The sequence below is a fragment of the Tinamus guttatus genome, unplaced genomic scaffold (assembly GCF_059628265.1).
Source record: "Tinamus guttatus ecotype Peru unplaced genomic scaffold, ASM5962826v1 Tinamus_guttatus_pri_ptg000601l, whole genome shotgun sequence".
NCBI classification, from domain to species: Eukaryota; Metazoa; Chordata; class Aves; order Tinamiformes; family Tinamidae; genus Tinamus; species Tinamus guttatus.
This window is the reverse complement of record NW_028289135.1, coordinates 5,061,119-5,079,732: the sequence shown is the minus strand read 5'-3', so window position 1 is coordinate 5,079,732 and position 18,614 is coordinate 5,061,119. Positions and strand designations below refer to the sequence as shown.

The 18,614-nt window shown below is 42.3% G+C and overlaps 1 protein-coding gene across 2 annotated transcripts in view; it reads right to left on the bottom strand.

Annotated features, from left to right (window-relative positions):
- Window positions 1-3,061: 3,061 nt before the first annotated feature.
- The window catches only part of RPS6KA2 (ribosomal protein S6 kinase A2), a 259,837-nt gene continuing 244,284 nt past the window's right edge, over window positions 3,062-18,614 (bottom strand). For both annotated transcript variants that reach the window (XM_088534829.1, XM_088534830.1), the window contains 7 exons: window positions 13,424-13,513; window positions 11,895-12,053; window positions 11,485-11,646; window positions 7,237-7,313; window positions 5,078-5,195; window positions 3,788-3,925; window positions 3,062-3,414 (listed from right to left, as the gene is read on the bottom strand). In XM_088534829.1, the coding sequence (XP_088390955.1) occupies window positions 3,289-3,414; window positions 3,788-3,925; window positions 5,078-5,195; window positions 7,237-7,313; window positions 11,485-11,646; window positions 11,895-12,053; window positions 13,424-13,513 (870 nt within the window). In that variant the 3' untranslated portion in view covers window positions 3,062-3,288. The remainder of the gene's footprint in view (window positions 3,415-3,787; window positions 3,926-5,077; window positions 5,196-7,236; window positions 7,314-11,484; window positions 11,647-11,894; window positions 12,054-13,423; window positions 13,514-18,614) is intronic.

Here is an 18,614-nt window from a genome sequence, read left to right as displayed (position 1 = left end):
TGACGAGGTGGAGCTGCCCTGTCGTGACGAGGTGGAGCTGCCCTGTCGCGGCTGTGACCGCCTGGCAGCGGCTCCCCAGCTGAGCTGACTGCCTCAGCGGCAGGCACACTTCAGCAGGCCCTCCGCGGTCACTGCTTTGCACACTCCGACGCTCCAGAAATTTAACTATGTTATTTTTTTAATAGCCTCAGGCATTAGGTCACTTTGTGGGCTACTTGCCAGCAAGATCCACTAATTCAAAGTGGATTTGGATTTACATGAGTTGGAATATAACCCCTAGTAAAATTGCCTAAAGATTAAAAATATTTATGCACATAGAGAGGCTAAGCCTTTTTTTTTTTTTTTTTTTTTCAGTTAAGTTTTCTCCTGGAGAGACTAATGCTAAGAACACTGCTGGCCTGTACTTTAGCAAGGAGTCCAGAAAGGAGCTGCTGGTATAAAAGCAGCTGTGGTGGTAATTAGGTAATTGGGGCCATGCATCTTCCGGATCCAGCTGTGCTGGGGTTAGTGGCAGTTGCAGCAGCCTGAAATAACGAGCGCCAAATGCTTATTCCTCCCCCATGGCCAGGAGCGACCGTCCCTTGGATTTGCTGGATCCAAGGGGGCTGGATCAGCAAGACTGGCTGTGGAAATGGTTTAACTGGGCTCACTGGGACCGAAGTGGGTCCGGGTGCCCTCTCCGGAGCACCTCCAGGGCTGGGGCTGTGGTGGGCAGGACGCAGTGACGCAGCGACCGTCCCTGTGTCTCCTCCACACAGGCTGGGACGGCACAGGCCCAAATACGCCTGTACATTCACATACACACACACGTGCCTACCTCTGGATGCCCTGGCAAGAAAATCTTGATAAGCAAAACCCGCTGTATCTCGTTTATATGTTTATGAAGTAAAACAATTAATGAGTATAAAACATTACGCTCATACAGGCAACAACTGTAGTTGGCCCAGTCTTTGGATGGTTAATAGCTGGTGGGTTAGAGAGTGTGAACTTAGGAACAGATTCAAACCTTTAAACTCCTTAAGGTCCTGGAGGAGCAGCGTCCTGTAAGCTTGGCCTACGACAACATTAAGATCTTAAAAATGATCAAAGAATTAAGACCAGGTATATCAAGAGGGATCTAACTTTGATAGATCTGCTGTTCCCATTTGCTATGAACATAAAGCATATTAAGCAAAGAAAGATGGCTGGAAAATCCTAGGGAGAGATAGAAGCTGTACATCTTATTTACAACACTCTACCCATATACAATACAATTACACTCATCATTAAAAATACATTTTTTTTTTAATATCACAAATACATTGGGACTTCCAAAAATCCAGCCCACCCTCCAGATTCACCTTAGCATCTTTGTGCCCATCTTGCTTTGCTCCAAGATAGAAATCCAGAGAGGAGAGACCTGAACTGGCCTCTCGGTGTGTGTGGATAGCAGAAATACGTAAGACTTCAATTAAATTCTAACAAGAGGAAAAGTGTAAAGGCAGCAAAAAGCTGTTACTGGGCACAGCTTAGCCAGAGCAAAGAATAAGGGCTGCTGTGTATAGAAACATGGACAAACGCCTGTGCATGTTTGCACACGTGGATTCAAGCCAATTTATTCATTGCGTGAATTTTCACAGCATTGTTTATTCTAAAAAAGGAGAAAGGCTTCAAGGAGAGCTGCTTTGCAGCATTCCTGTGTGCACAGCACATAAACCTGAACATTAAATATTGGCTTAAATTATTAAGAATAAATTTAAATTTAAAAATAGACTAGCAAATAAGCATAAAGATCAACATGACAACATAGATAGTTTTAGAAAGCATGTTGCTATCTAGCAAATGCCAGCTCCTTCTTCTCTTGGACACTCTGAGGCAATGACCTGGTGAGCCCAGTTCAACACCCAGACGCACAAACTGCCCAGCAAGAAAAATCAAAATCTCCAAGCACATGAGGTTCCATGTTCACATTTCTCTCTTTTTCTTTCACAACAGAAAAAAAAAAAACCACCCCAACAGCACATTAGCTGCTCCCACAAAGTACTTGACATGACAAAATTAACTTGGAAAACAAAAATTAACAAAAACACTAAAAATAATCCAGATCAGTTTGTGACCACCGTAAGCCAAGATGGTTGAGCAAAAGAGTGGAAAAAAAAAAACAAAAAACAAAAAACATCCAGCATCACAAACCTTGCCCGGTTTCTCTGAAATCACAGAATGAGAAAAGGTCCATTTTGCCTGACTCTCTTTGGCCCACGGGCACGCCAGGGTATCAACCACACAAGAAGGACCTTCTGCCACCGTTAACAGGAATCCCAGCGCGGCCTCCAAGCGTGTGCACGCTCCCTAAGTGAGTGATGCTCCTTACTACACTGACAGGGGTCTTTGCCTGCTGTCCTGAGGCTCACCCAAGTGTCTCCTTGGCTCTTCAGCTCCCCAGCTCTCTCGCCTAGCTTTCCTAGGCCTCCTGTGTGCTAGCAGGATGTGGCCGAGACCAGATACCTTTCCCTCCTGATCCATAGGCTCCTACTCATACTGTTTTGAGTGAATGCTTTCCCACGGCCTCTTAAGTTCCAGTTATCTCCTCAGAGGACCATGTTCCTCAGAAATTTTCTGCTCTCAGAAGGCCCAACTTCTGTGTAAATCAGGGCTCAAGGCATGTGCTCCTAGGGTGCCGCTGACTCTCTTCCGCAGGGGGCAGCTGGAAAGTGCCAAATTTCTTGGAATGAGAAGGGGTTTTCACCATTGACAACTCTTCCATCTTCATGTTGGATAGCACGTGTTTCACGTACTACATACGTGTCTTTGCAGCCTTCGCTCTTGCTGGGGGGAGCTCCACTTGCAGCAGATGAGTCAATGTTTACTGGTGACTGGCATGAGCCATTTCTTCATATGGACCACTGAAACAGCTGAGTATTCAAACCCAACTGCATTCTTCAGAGCAAAAAGTGCTTTCCTTCAGAAACAAAATGAAAATTATGTTCCCATGGAACATCTTAAAGAATCCAAAACAGTATTTTCCTGGGTGGAAAAGATGGAGTGCACCTACTTCAATTGACTTTCTCTCAGTAAGGAAATAGAGCTACTGGCAAAATTGGCACATCTTTGAGAGGCTGTTGAACTTAGGATCCTGTCTGGAATGTAAAAGGAATGATAGAGTAAAGGAGAACCTTGCCTTATGCTGGGCTTCTGCTTGTTCTGGTGATTTCATGTGCAAGTTGTCCAAGAAGGTTCTACTAACCGAGTGAAGATGGACTTTCCAAATAATACTCTGTGGGTTTTCAAAGAGGCATTCTGAGGGTACTGCTACAACCTGGTTGAGGTAAGTCTCTTCATGCCCCTCCGCTGAGCCAAATTGGAGGACAATACAGGCTCCAGCCTTGGTGCCTGAGGTGTTCGGTTTAAAGCAAAGTAAGTGGCTGCCATTGCACCCTGCAAAATAAAAAAGAGAAAATGCTGGGCCAAGGGTCAGTTCTTTCGATGCTTTTCCCCCTCCCTTTTCCTGTTCAGTCCCCTGGGTGAATGGACAATTTTCATGAAATGACAACGATGTAGAGACTGGCCAACAACTGAGTGTCCCTGGCTCAGAGTGGCAGGCAGTGCTGCAGGCACAGAGTCCCACCAGCTCACTACAGTGCAGCTGAAGTTGAGCAGATGATGGTTCAAAAAATTTTGCTGTTAGTACATTGCCCTATTAAATTTGACCTATGTGGCAAGTAATATTCCCAAGTCCTCTCTCTCTTTGCAGGATATTTACACAAACCACAGCTCTTTCTCCAAGAAGATTCAGGAGTGTAGCATGTACCTTGACCAGGTGAACATCCTGTCTGCTGAGTTGATTTTGGGACAGATACTCCCTGTTGACTATCCATGGATGTCTTAATACTTGAACGGCTGTGAGGCGCTGATGAGGGTCTACGTGAAGCATCTTAGACACAATATCCTTGGTTTGAAAGGAAGGAAACAGTAAAAGGGAAAAATAATTAATACCAATCTAGGTTTTAGTAACATCTTCCCCATGACAGTGCCATCAATGCCTGTCTGTCCCTATGACAGTGCCTGTCAATAGAGAGGGGGATGCTTTATATACATTTTATATTTAATAAGTTTAAAGCCCAATTTTCAAAATTTTCAAGTGTCATGTTCAATTCCCGGCTGACAATCTAGTCAGAAGATAATTTAGAATAATATTCAGCCTACTGAGTGAGTGTTAACAATTATTGGTGACTTAGTAGGGGTGAATAATTCTAGCTAAAAAGGATGCCATTTGGAGCCATCTGACTGCAAAGCATTCTTACAAGACAAGCTTGAAACTGAAATCTAATATATAGGTGGCTAAAATCTGTAAAATCAGCTCTACCACATTCGTACATCTTAATTTCAAAACTGGTCATTTGATAAAAACCTGTCTGATAATGAGGCTTACATGTGTAGGTAGCAAGGATTAGGTTATTGCATCTCCCTAATGTTTCGTGATGGAATATGTCAGTGTTCTTCCATAGGAAACTACCAGTTATTTATACTGAAATCTCTTGTGGGGATGTATAAAACCTGTCGAAGTTTCTGATTAATACCAGACAACTGGAAATTTGCCCATCACAGGAAGCTTCCTGACCATCCACCTGTCTGGCACAGAGAGACAGTGGACACAGCTTGAAGCACCCACCGAATCCCTCTCCTGGAGTTTGAGACAGGCAGGCTGTATGGGCTGCGGACAGTATATGAGCAAAAAGTGCTAGTTTACGAGTTTCCTGCTTGTGATTAACCTTGAGGTCAATCTTTTCATCGTGAAAAACATGATTCAAAACAGATCATGAGTTTAAAGCACTGATTAGCCTACACTTATCTTAAAAGTTGAATTCAATCAAAAAGTTCTGCACTATTTTAATATTAAAAATATTCGTAATTTATGGTGCTATATTATGCCTTAGGTTAATGAATAAGCTAGAATATTTTGTGCAGAGCAGTTTAAACATAAACAAGCAACTTCTTATTTCAAAAGGCACTCAGAAATAATGCTTCTCACTATCTCTTGAGTGTACCAAATTGCCAGCCCATTTAAGCGAATAAGAAAAATATCTAAGCGACTGCTGACCTTTGCAGTATCAGATACTGAATCCCAGTTTCCCCCTGTAAGTGCATATTTGCCACTGCCAATCCTGGCCAGAATCTCTTCTGGGGTGTCATCTGGTCCATTTGCAAAAGGAGTGAACCTATCAAAAACAACAAAAAACAAAAAATACTGTAATTTGCAGGTATATAATTTCTAGCATCTGATGTTAACTACAACAGATAACAACAGGAATTTCATTTTAGAACAGATCATGGAAATGGCTGTTTCATTTTCATTCAAACTAGAGTGCAATGATCCCGTGTATTAAATTTTTCTGCACAGGAAAAGAATCCTCCAAACTTTTTTTTTTTTTTTCCTTTTGTTAACCCAAAATGAGAGTGGGAAAGAGCATTATTCCAGTCCATAACTGTCAAAAGGGATGTACAGAAAGTGCTAGCTAAAACACCACGGTCTGCCCCTACCTGCACTCCCTGCTCACAGAGGCTGCAGGGAATAAAGCACAGGACACTGTGGGCAATGGTCAGTTCCTACTACAGACACTGTCTTCTCGTGCCATGAGGTTAGTGTTAGTTTGGATTAGGTATCCTTCTGCCTAACGTACTGCACCGTGTCCTAATTAAAGCACCAGCACTCTTGAGACTGAGATTGATCCCGAGCTCTCACTGCTCACCAAGCCAGCTGCCCTGCCACTCTCTAAGAAGGATACAAGGATATCCTCCTTATCCTTAGTATGCCCTAAATGCAGTGATGGCAATCAAAAAACAAGCACCTGTTGCTTATTTGCTTTATTCTTATTTTCTTTTCTAAGAGTAGAAAAAAGTGAGGTACAAGTTAAGAGCACCTGTCGGTAGATTTAATATCCCCTAAGTTACTTGTACAGTTTGGAATTCAGATTCTAGTGTACTTGAGTATACTTGGGTTTCTTCTATAGAATCACATTTTTAACCAAAAAAAAAAAAAAAAAAAAAAAAACACCCCAATCAGTCAAATGATCTGGTTTTGGGCAATGTGTTGTTTTTATTTTACCTATTCCGGTTGCATCTCAGTGCAAATCCGTGGCATTAGCCAAGCAGAAACAAGTTTTTCAGGAATCCTGACAGACCAGCAGACTGTTCCAGAGAGTCACACTATATTTCAGCTAATGCTGAACGCACTTGCACTCAGGAACAAAATACATGGGATAGAAACTCCTGGCACTTTTTCTATAATACATGAGGCAAGAAACATAAGTAACAGCAAGGTAGGATCTAAGTGCTTGTTTTCTCTGTAAATCTAGGAAAGAGTCCAAGTTTTTTTTCCATGGCTCAGTGATCATGAAGTAGATTTAAGAGCTGCGAGAGGTCACTGAGAAGTTTCAAGCTGTACATAGTTACAACAACGGTGCAGGTACCATTCCCTGTAGCCAGCAAGATAAGTGAAATTCAACATTTTCAGGGACCTCATAATTGTGGATTGGGTTTGCACACTCTGTTTCCCATTCAGGCCAGCATCTTATTCTTATCATTCTCTGCTTATTTCAATCTCTCTTTCTTTGAGCCTTTTTGTGCCAATATTTAGTGTTAGCCAACACACCAGAAGGTTTATCTCTTTTTGGTAGCCCCCCCAAATTCCTGCTGCCTGTCGCTGTTCACCCTGGTCTCTCTATTCACTTTCTACCCTCTCTGCAGCATACTCTTCAAATACCATCTGAAAACACTGTTTGGATTTTTTATTTTTTTTTAGCTTTTAAAGGTATTAATGTACCTCAGTACCAAAAACAGAAGAGGAAGAATGAAACTGGAGAGAATACATATATGTAGCAACGGAAATGGATACATTTTCTCTTATGGAGAAGATGAACATTTTGAGGCTTCTAATACGTGGCTTCTGTTACTCTCCTAGTGTAAAACTTTCATATTGCTTAAGTGAATGAGCCCTTTAGGAATCTAAGTCTTACGGAAAACTTACAGGATAAAGGCTATTAAGAACCTAAGCTACTTGTAAAACGTCAAAGATACTTTTTGAAAAACTTCCTATATCTCTAGATCTTGGCATCTCTTTTGTTGCCTCGCACAAGTGGCTACATTTCTCAAAGGTGGTCAGACAGCTCCGTGTCGCTGGCTCGGACTCTGTTCTGGCCTTAGGCAGTGCTGAACTATGGCAAGTGCAGACTGCTGCCCTAGGAAAACTTCTCCACTTACCCCGCCAACATGGTATATAAGAGGATTCCTAGGCTCCAGATGTCACAAGCTGCATCGTAACCTTGGCGTTTAAGGACCTGTACGAAGAAAAGCGAGCAAAAAAATAAATTCATCCACACTCATGAATTTTTAGCTTGTGGGCTCACAGAGGCCTCGAGTTGCGGTTCTGATCTGCTGACATTTTCAGAGCTTGCCCTTGTGCCTGCATTGAACAGATGGCTGTTTTTGGAGCCAAATGTTTGGTAATGGTGTGGGAGTGAGGTCAGACGCGGATGGGAGGTTGCTAACTAGAGTGCAAGCCCAGCATAACCGTGACCTCTGCAGTGCAGAGATGAAGCAGTTTGTTGGAGGTCCCAGGACTCTCTCTGATCACCCAAAGCAATAAACAAACTAACCTCCCTTGCCTACTTCATTTTGGAAAAATCTATCCCTTAAAATAAGATCATTAATAATTTCAAACATAATCTCCTAGAGAAGGGGTTACTAAAAAAACACTACGGATGCAACAAACGTAGGCTTGAACAACAATGATAAACATTATTGGTTTTTATTTGGCTCTGACATGGATTTGGATTTACTGGCTTTTATTTGGATCTGACATGGCACATGGATGCTCACTAACTCATATCTAATGTCAGACTAATGAAGATGTACTAAAGAAAAGACGTGTACTGTGTTTTACCTCTGTATTAAGAAAAGTGGTTACATTTATACTGGGCATAACAGATACTGCCGAGAATGTGATATGTTTCCCTGTGGGAAAAACAAAACTTCCTGGTACTCAGTAGAGATCTGCTAGAGGTCTGCTCAATATCGGTACAAGAGGGAGAACTGGAGCAGTGAGGACATAATCTGGATTTCATTTATGTTAATGTGTACCAGAATAAATGCCTGTTTGAGGTATTGCAGGTCCATGTGAAAATCAAGTCACTAACTGAGCCAGCACTCATGAGATTAGCGGAAAAAATAGTTTTGTTTGGCTCAGAAAATGTCATGGACAACCTCTAGGTCTTAATTGCTTTGAAAAGTGAACAACTATTCTGTTTATTTAACTTCAGTCCTGACACATCAGAAGAGCCTTCTCCTCCGTCGTGATTAGGAGATTTTTTTGCAAAAGGAGTGTACACATTCTGTAAGTCTTTTTTTCTGACCTGAAGCCTTATTACCCTGCAGTGATTTCATCTATTTTGAAGTTTTTCAAAGTTCATCTATTCTGAAGCAGAAAAAAAGCACTACTAGAAAAACAAAAACAAAAAACAAAACACATCAGAAAATGTTGCCTCAACAGATTTTACAAATAATTAGTAGTAAAGCAACCATCTGCCAGGTACACTGCTGAGCGAACATTTGTTACCCTGAAAAAAAGCTGTATGAAAACCCAGCGTTTCCTCCTGTTCACATTCCTCCTAATCCTGCTTCTGCCTCTCTTTCTTCCGCTTTACATTTACTCTCTTTACTCTCTACGCCAGTTTATTTGTGTCTGTTTCTTAAATCCTTGAATTCATCCTCCCTCTATTACATAGATTTTTTTTTCTGAGAAAATTGCTTTGCTATTTGTCGAATTCATTTGCTTCACCTGTAAGATTTAAGTAGATGGTTATCATCACTGCTATTTTAAAAGGTGCCCAGCAGATCTATGCAGCTCAGTGCTTAGATCAAGAACACCAAGGTGGCAAAGGTGGCCAAGTAGCAAATGCTGGAAACTTTGGCCAAAAGAATTAATATTGGGTTGAGTGGCTAGATTCTATCAAACAATAACAGGCATTTCTCTTAAAAACGAATCAGTGATAGAGCTTTGCAAAATACGTGGGGGTGCACTGCCCTAAGGGGAGCTGAAGAATACACCATGAACGAAGGGTTCGTTGGTCAGCTGGAGCAGTCAGTGGGATTTGAAATGAGCTGGCTCTGCTCCACACAACAGGGCGTTTCGGTGGCAAGGATCAGTCTTCACCTGGGTTCATTCAGTTCTGACGATGGCTCAGATGTTTATCCAAAACTCTCCTACCTCTTTGCATTTTGTACTATTGGATTAACAAGGTTCTGAAAACATCTGGATTCAACCTGAAGAATAAAGGCTTCTTACGTTCCCGAAAGGACCTTCCCGCGTTAGTAGGGAATCACCACGCTCTGTTCTTTCTCCTGACTGAAGCTTGCAGCTCACTCCGTGCCAACAACGTTACTGGCGCTAGGTGGCAGACTGCTGCTTTCCCTCAGACGGTTTCACCACTTCTGATGTTCTCATCTAAACCCCAAATTAAATGTTTCCAAAATAAAGGCAGATTTAAGTGCACAAACATGTTCTCATTCCTCTGCCACTGTCCTCCTGTGTCATCTGCTCAACTGACTTCCTGCCTTCTTGTTTGGTTTCTGCCAAAAAAACCCATATTGCAGATATTGCAGTGGGGCTGAGGCAGCGAATGTAAAAGTCAAGTCCAGGCTGGAGGGCCACATTATACCACAAGCTAAATGTAAAAGCCCTTAAGGCTTTATGTAAGCCCTCCATCCACTCTGGCAAGGTTCCAGTTACTCTCCAACACTCCACGTCCATAGCGGGACCTCTCTTACTCATTGCAAACGTCTGCGGGTGTCATTTCTGTTTTCAGTTCGAATCTGTAGAATTCAACCTGGCAAAATTTGTGATTACAGGAGATATACAAAATAGCCCAGCATGAAAAATATATACACCTGTTTTAGGGACATTGCATCTTGGAGAACATGTACGTATTTAATTCTTACAGGCTTGACTAATTCTTGGTCTAGAAATTGAACTGCTATGGTGCTACAAAATATTTTTCATTGATCCCTAGATGTCCCTTCCAATCTTAAGGATTCTATGATTCTACAGTTTTGATATTTTTTAAACAGCTCATTTCAATTTCTAGAGTGAAAATGCAAATGAACACCTATAAAATAACAAAACAAATTGTCAGTGGAAAACTTTTACTGAAAAAAAAATGCTTTGAATTTATACTGACCCTGGCAGTGCCCTCAATTTAACCATTCTCTTTCTGATACTAGAGGGCTATGATATCTGTATCTTTTAGTGTCAAAAAGGGATAATGTACAGAAATTTTATCCCATTTTTCACTTTGAAGTTATATACTATGCAGAGGAACACTGGATGGAGGAGTGGTGGGCAAGAAAAAACTGCTGAATGCTAACAGCTGAAAGAAAGTGGTATTTGATAGTAGTAGATAGGCAAAGTTTTGAATGGCAATTGCTTTGTCTATTGTTTTAAGAACCATAAGCAGAACTGTATATTGAGAAGTTGTTAACATTGTTAATACATCACTACTACATCACTACAACAAATGGACAATTCTCCAGGAAATTAACCTGTTGGTGCTTCCCTGGAAGGAAGCAGTCTCTCCACTTGCCTGGGGCAAGCTGCTTAGTCTGCCTTGTTTCACCACCTGCAAACATGGGAAAGTGGCATTTCCCTGTCTCACACGGGTCTTGTCAGGGCACGCCGCAGTTATCTAGGTTTGGGAGGGATGGGAGCCACAAGGTATCGCAGTTCAGCAGAAATCAAAAAATAAAAAGGTAGGTAGGTCAGTTCTGATCCATTATTTAAACAGTCCATGAGCAACTCCGCAGAATAAATATATAAGAAAGTGGTAGAGGAAGAAAGCCCAGAGATTTGACACCACAAACTAATTCAGCTGCTATCTCCAAAATTAGAGTAAGGACAGGCAGGTAGGCCTGGGAGATAAGAGTTTCGAGACCCATACGACTTTCTTATCCTTACTATAATACCTTCATACCCTATCACAGTGCTCGACAAGGGGGACAGTGCCAGTAAAGCTTAAGAGGAGACAGGTTGCTTTAGCTCAGTGAAGTCCACAGTAAATCTCCCAGTGACTTCAGTGGAGTAAGCATTTCATCCATGGAGTTTTCTTTGGGTTCTTCTTCCTGATAACAAGATTTCCCTTATAAGTCCTATTCTATTGCGACAGGGTGCACTGAAGGGTGAGTACTCTTAGAGGAAGCAGCTACATTAAAAAATGGCTTTTATCCTAGGGTAACATGCCAAAGTATTGTGTAAGTCAGTCTCAGACAGACGCTGGCTTCTGGCAGGAGAAAAACAAGTGGCCTGAAAAGACTGACAGGAATAGCAACAATATGGTAATAGATGCTGTAAAAGTCTTTGTAGCCTGATTTGTACTTGCTCCTCTTTTGAAGGCAGGGAGAGAGGCCCAAAAGATTGCTTTCTAGGACATACTCATTACTCCCAGCCTGCGATCATACCTCAGGGGCGACAAAGTTGGCGGTGTAGCACGGAGTCATGAGCAGCCCATTCTCTGCTCTCAGTTGTTTGGCAAATCCGAAGTCACAGATCCTGATGGAATCTGGGTTTCCCGATTCATCCATGTAGAGGATATTACTTGGCTTCAAATCTCGATGCACCACCTTAACAAGAGAGCACAAGTGAAGAGAGGAGGCTACAGAGCACCCAGGGTTGGCTGCCATAGCTCTAAATTTCTGGTCTGTTGTTTGAGGTAGGTCAAAAGCCCTCACCTAAAACATTTACATTACTTTTTTTTTTTTTAAGGAAAACCCTATTTACATTTCAGTGAAGCAAAATCCCAGCTATTTGCTTTTCCTAGCAGCCAGATTTTGAGCAGATGGAGCCAGAGAACTGCCAAAGCAATGCTTACGCCCTGGGAATGCAGGTAGTCCACGGTCTTGGTGATGGTGCACAGCACAGCGCTTGCCTCCCGCTCGGAGAAGCACTTCTGCCGAAGAATGCGGTCCAGCAGCTCGCCCCCTCGCATCAGCTCCATCACCAGGTACACGTATTTCCCATCGTCATAGACCTGGAGGGGCAACAAAATAAGCGTATGTTCTGCACCCCTCAACTTGGGGAAGGTGGGTTCCTTAGTCACCATATTGACTTGAGCAAGACGTGCAAGAAGAAGGTGTGAGCTCATAGGGGGAATCTGCTTATCATCTGAAAAGGCAACTTTACAATATGACTTAGTTGTCACCTTTCTATCATGTCTGTAGCAACTTGCTGGCTTGTCTGCACAGAAATGCAGTTTTCGTGATAAGCTGTCATATCAGCAGAGTAGACCAAACTGCTAAAGCAGCACCACTTCACACAGCTTGAAATGTCTGCTGGCTCTTACCCAAGCCTCCTTCTCAGAAATGTTCTCTCTTTCCAGTTCTACAAGGTAACATTTGCCATTTTAAATATCAATATTTCCCTTTGACTCATGATCAGCTAAATGAACTGCATTATACTGTTGGCCAAGACTTAATTCCAATGATATCATATACTCTTATGTTTGCAATTCTGATGAATATATTGTTGACATCAGCTGCAAAATGTATTTGCTTTCAGTGTCAACAACATGGGGCAAAAAGCTTTTTTTTTGTCTAAACTGGAAGATGGCCATTTTCATGTCAGAATCTTTTATTTGGATTGAAATAACAGACAATGTTACAGTCGTCAATGCTAAACATTTTTGGAATGACTACAGAACTTTTTTAATACAAATTTTAAGATACTCTCCAACCCTCAGGAATTAGGTGAGGCTTTCCTGAGGACATCTGATTAGAAGTTTTTTATAAACGTCCCTAAGGTTTGAATGATAAAGTAGTAGTCACTGACATGAACAGGATTTGGGTCTTTAAACACTCAAATTGATCCAGTGGAGACTATTCTTCATCTAAAGTACTAAAGAAATGCTGCTCTTGTCTTCTGAGGCTGACTGAGTCAAATGTAAAGGCTCCCTGGCATTAAAACACCATCAAAGGAAGCCACAGTGGCCTTCATGGTTCTCTTCTTCTCAGTCAAACAGACCCCACAGGCTGTGTAGGAACCTCCCACGCCCAGCAGCACCACTGTGTGTGCTGAACAATTTCCTCTGAAATACCAGACTGATGAGACCTCACTTCTTAAGCTTATTGGTAAACCAAATACACTTTGTTGCTCTGTAGCACTGTGGCCTTTTGGTTTTATTTACACAGTATTTGGAGATTAGACAACCAGAATAAGCTGAATAGTCTTCCCAAGTTTTATTCAGTACGTTGTTACAGTCGCATTATTTCCTTGTTAATGGGTCTGGTATTAGTTTAGACTGACAATTAGAATCGGAAGTTTTTCCAGATATGGAGTAGTAGGTGAGATGATTGATATTAAAACGCGAATTGTTCAGTGCTGAAGAACTCAAAGACTACTCACGTCCTTCAGAGTAATGATGTTTGGATGCTGCCCATATCGCAAGAGGATCTCGATTTCTTCAGAGGGGTCTCTCTTGCTCTTATCAATTATCTAGAATAAATGAAGCAGAGTGTAGTAAGATATCAGCTGGCAACAGAGCATAAAACAAGCAATTTCTACACTTCAAACAAATTAATATTTTAAATTCTTCTCTTAATCATCATTCTAAGCAAGGACAGCTCAAACCCTGTGAACATGAGAGCCATGCTGATTATCTGCCAAAACCAGATGGAGCAATTAGTTCACATTCAGAAGGTTTGGGCCCTCTTTTTTACGTCTGTATCTTTGTTTGTCTGTAAATAATGGGAGTTACGAAAAGTGTCATTTAGAGAGAGAGAAAAAAAAAGGAATAATTTTTAAATAAGAATAGTTTTGAAATGACATCTTTGACATAAAAATGCATATATTCATAATACTGTCATATGCTTGCATGTCTCCTGATAAATGAATAAGCATTACTTGTCAGGTTGGTTTGTCAGGAATGAAAACATATAGGCATGCCCTGTCAGGAAGGAAGGGAGCTGAGCCTAATGCTAATGCCTTGGTGCTTTGTGCCATGCTACTGTGAAGAGCTAAAGGTCATACAGCCAAACCTTCACCATTACTATGCCAGAAAGATATCTACATCAATTTTCTGTATTCAGAGGAGGCACATATGCTTGGCATTATCAGAGAATATAGTGAGGCATGAAAATATTTTGCTCTACAAGCAGCAGGGCTCAAAAAACCCGACGCTCTCTAAAGGGCAATACTGCGTGCTGTTAGCAGGGCTTTGACTTCTCAATAACACTGTTATCGCCTATATTTGAGGTGTCAGTCAAAGAGCTTCAGCCATTTGCCCATTTTAAAGCACTGCTTAGTGACTTGTATTTCGCAGACTGAAACGAAACAAAAAATAGCTATGAAATAATCCAAGGAAGCCTCTGTATTTTCCAGTCTCAAATGCAACTGCACAATGAATGCTAAAAGACACATCCTGTTAGAAACCTCATTAGGAGCAAAGGAAGTATTTTGGCATGAGTTCTGTATTGACAGAAAAACGTATTGGTGCTTTAGAATAACAGGGAAGAAGGATGGCCGGCATTTACACAAATCCCTATTTCCATTATTGATTTGGATTTCAAGACTTCCAACCCTATATGCAGTTAGTTCCATGAGATAACGAGGCACAGAGCATAGATTTAAAATAGTGACATTCACAGTGAAAAATCTTCTTTTTAAATGTATTTTTAAATGGGAATAAATTGCCTGCTTGCTTTTGCATGCATTTTCCTGACTTAATTACAGTGTCATGGTTTAAGTGCATGTCTAGAATTTAATGTATCAGCTGTAATAGGGCACAGCATCATAGGGCATATACATCATGACTGACATGCATTCACAATGATAATGATGGCCAGTGATTTTCCATGATTGAAGTGCAGATCTGAAGCCGTATCAGTGACACAAGTTCCATATCAGCAACAGCGTGACAAGCGAAAATAAAACTGGGAGCTGATGTAGGCAAATGGCTGTTATCATCATTTGAATAAATGAAAGGAAAATTAAAAAAGAGGTAAGTGAAAAAAAAATCTAACAATTTCTCCTTAATGTCCTTTGAGACTGTCTCAAAGGCCAGTGAAATCCAGGATGAATGGCTGCTCATACACAGAACCACAGCAACTAAATGTGATTGTCCCAGTCAACCAACAACTCTAACACATAAAAAGATACTCGGGGCGATTTTCCTGACTGCAGCAAGCTAATGTAGCTCTTGTAAAGTTAATGGAGTTACACAAACATGTGCCTCTCAGGGTCTGCCTGCCTGGCACAAACCAGAAAAATTTACTGCAGCAGGCACTCCTATTACTATATGAAGTGTTACTATCACTATGCTGCTGTAGCAAGTGATACATTCTGTTATATTTTCTTAAGAAAGGAAACATCCAGAGTTGTGGAAAATTTTAAGTAATTGCTAACAATGCAGGAATATACAAGTATATAGTGCCTAAAAAAAACCCATACCCAAAATAGCCTTAGCTATTGATATGAAACTCAAAGTAACATAACCTGAAGCAGCCTGCTAGTAATTTAATAATAGCAGCAGTAGCTGATATGTAATGCTTCTAATTTACAGCATGCTGCATAAATACAAATCTCAAAACAGTCCTGCTAAATAGGCATGCTGTTTATTTTAAGGTGTGCACAAATTGCAATGCAGTCATTAAATGGACAAGTGGCCCCAAACCACACAACCAATTGATGTCAGAGCTGTGTCCTGAATTCCTGGCACTCGGTCCCCTGGGCAGTCTAGTAGGACAGGCTTCTTTCTCCACTGCAATAGACTGTTACCCTGATGGTCCCTCTCTCTAGAGCACTTGTGATTTAATGTGACCCATGACTGACAAAACAGCAAAGGAGGAGCTGCAGCTGCAGCACCCGTAGCAGATATTTCTCTTCAATCCCTACCGACTGCAGGATAGAGAGTTTCTTTATTTCCCTGCTGCAGCAGCCACAGTGGCAAAACTGTCATTCTGCCTCCTTGAATATCCCCTGCAGCTTCACTGCAGTGATAGTTTTCCAGTCTTCAGTAACACTTTAGACAGATTTCAAAAGAGCAAAACTGCCCTTTCTGAACAGTTCTGACAGAGGTTGCTACCTCCTTACACATGTGCATCACAAGAGGAGGTGCTGCATTCAGAGGACATTTGTGAATCATGTCCCAGCTAAGACCTAGAATGAGCTCCACGAAAACCCTGGCCCAGGATGCCTTATCTAACATAGGTGATTTTCAAAAGTTTTTCTGTGATTTTCAAAAGTAGCTTTGGAGTTCTCAAAAAAGTAAGTGCGAGGGGAATGGCTTCCCTAGACGGTTTTTAGATTAGCACATTTGTGCAGCTTTACCTCCTGATTTGAAATAGAGGTGCTGCTCTGTATTTGCTCCCGCCATGGCTCACCAGGCAGCTGCCAGCCTGCTGGCTGTCCTCTGCCCTTGGCATTGCCTGTGTTGCACCATCACCGCCCTTCCACGGATAAACCAACACGGCTTTTAGTCACACAGACACCACTTCCATTTCCAGACAGCAGCACGACGGGGTCCCTGGGGACGCGGCTTCCACACGCGCAGCCTCACGGTGCCCGCGCAGGTCGGCTGCCACCAGCCCCACGGGCACGAGTCTGCCCCCCAGGCGCTTGCGCTGCGCTGTGGACACCGCGAGCTGCTCCTCACCTGGGCTGGGATCTCAGGGCTCCCACGTGACAAGCTCAGGGCCTCCAAGTTCTATAGTGACTGACCTGCCTTAGAGAAGGTGCAAGGATTTCCAGGCAGTCAGATAGCTCTTTGCAGCTCTGCAACATCAAGCCGTTATCATCTTTATAGATGTAAAGATGTTTCAGCCTGAGCTTTTCCTCCAGTGACACACCGTGGCACACTCATGTAAAACAGAACATCTGTGCCATTGGCTAAGGAAATGAGACGTGACACACCAACACTTACCAGCTTACTTAGTGCATTAAACACTCTGATCCTGTTCTCTTCCTAACCACTACTGTCATCTAGCCAGTTACTCAAAGGAGCTTCAATGTGAGTAGGAGCAAAGCTGTGAGGAGTATATGGTATCTCCGAGCTGTAGCCAGAACCTAGGTAGAAAACTGCAGGAGAGTCCAAGATCAACACGAACACCTCTTCCACCACCCTACAGGGTTATCTACGCACATGCGCTCACACACAAACTCCTACGTGGAGTGGATCAACGCCAAGCTCTACAAAGCAGTCTGTACAGTAATTTAAGAAGTGTTCTCCAAGTCAAACTGATTGTCAGAGCAGGTGAGGGGTGCGTTAGAGACTGTAACGCTTGTACTTGGCTGTGGAAATGAATCTAAGCCCTCTTCTCGTGCAGTCCCTACTGGCTGGAACCGGGTGAGCCTCTCCCGCTCTGCAGGGCCTTCGGTCTCACTGCGCGGAGCTCACTCCCACAGCGGGGACACAGATGCCGTTGAGGCTTCATGGCCTTTCTAATGGGCTTTCATCAGCAATGAACCACTACCAGAGCAGACTTGTTTCTGGTATGGGAGTTCAATTCTTCTCCAGTTTTGAAGATCAGCGCTGCTGTCGATCCACCCCTGCAAGCAGAAGGGCGTCAGCTCTGTCCCAGGGCAGGTTACGGCGCAAACCCTGCGCTCCCAGCGCAGCGGCCGGACACGCTCCTCGCATTTCAGGCCAACTCAGCAGCTCTCAGAGCTATTCCTCCAGGCTGCCCAAAGACACCCTGTGAGGACAGCCCTTTACTGGCTATACTGCTTCACCGAGCCAAAGTCTTAATTGTTTCTTACCTGATTATATATCAGAGCGTGCAATTTTACAAAGAAAAAAGCAATAAAAGTTACGGGTATGGATACAAGGTAGAGGGGATAATGGGACTGCAGTCCTGCCCCTATTCCACATTGGGACACATACGCCACAGCATATGCTCTTATGCAGTATCTGCTTTTATGCAGAATTAATATTATTATTATTTTTTCTCCTTTTTTTAACTATAATTTTTAAGCTCTACTATTAGGTGCTGGAAAGCTAAGCATATTTGCTCAAATTTTACATAAGCAATGACTCCCTTAAACTCTGATTAGCAGCTAAGCAAGCCTATACCTTTGAAAGCTTTGAAACACTGTTTTGTTAACAAAGAGCATTTTGCATTTCCGTCTTGCATGAAGACAGTCTGGCTCTTCTCTCCTGCTCTCTTGGATGGCCCATGAACCTTCTCCAGCTCTTCACGTGCATTGAACGATGTCTTTTCTTTAGGCAACTCACTTTGACTTGAAGTCAACTAAAATGTATATACAGGATTAGGAAAAGCTTTCCCGCCCCCCGCCTTTTTCTGCTTCCAGTCCTGAGGTTATGAGTACTGGGAAGTGATTCTGCTTTTCTACTTTTCTCTGTAGATGAGTGGTGAAGAACACCAACTTGGAAAGACATCATAACATGTAAAAAGCTTAACCAAAAATATAACAAGAACTTGGTTGTCCTTTGTCAGAGAAAAGCTATGAAGCAGACGGGTTTTCTATTGTACTTTAGAAAAATAAGAAACTGAGCTATGGAACAAATACACTTCTATGTACTAGACACCCAGGGATTTCTTAGAAACTCATCTGTATTACTGATGGATGAAACAATTCC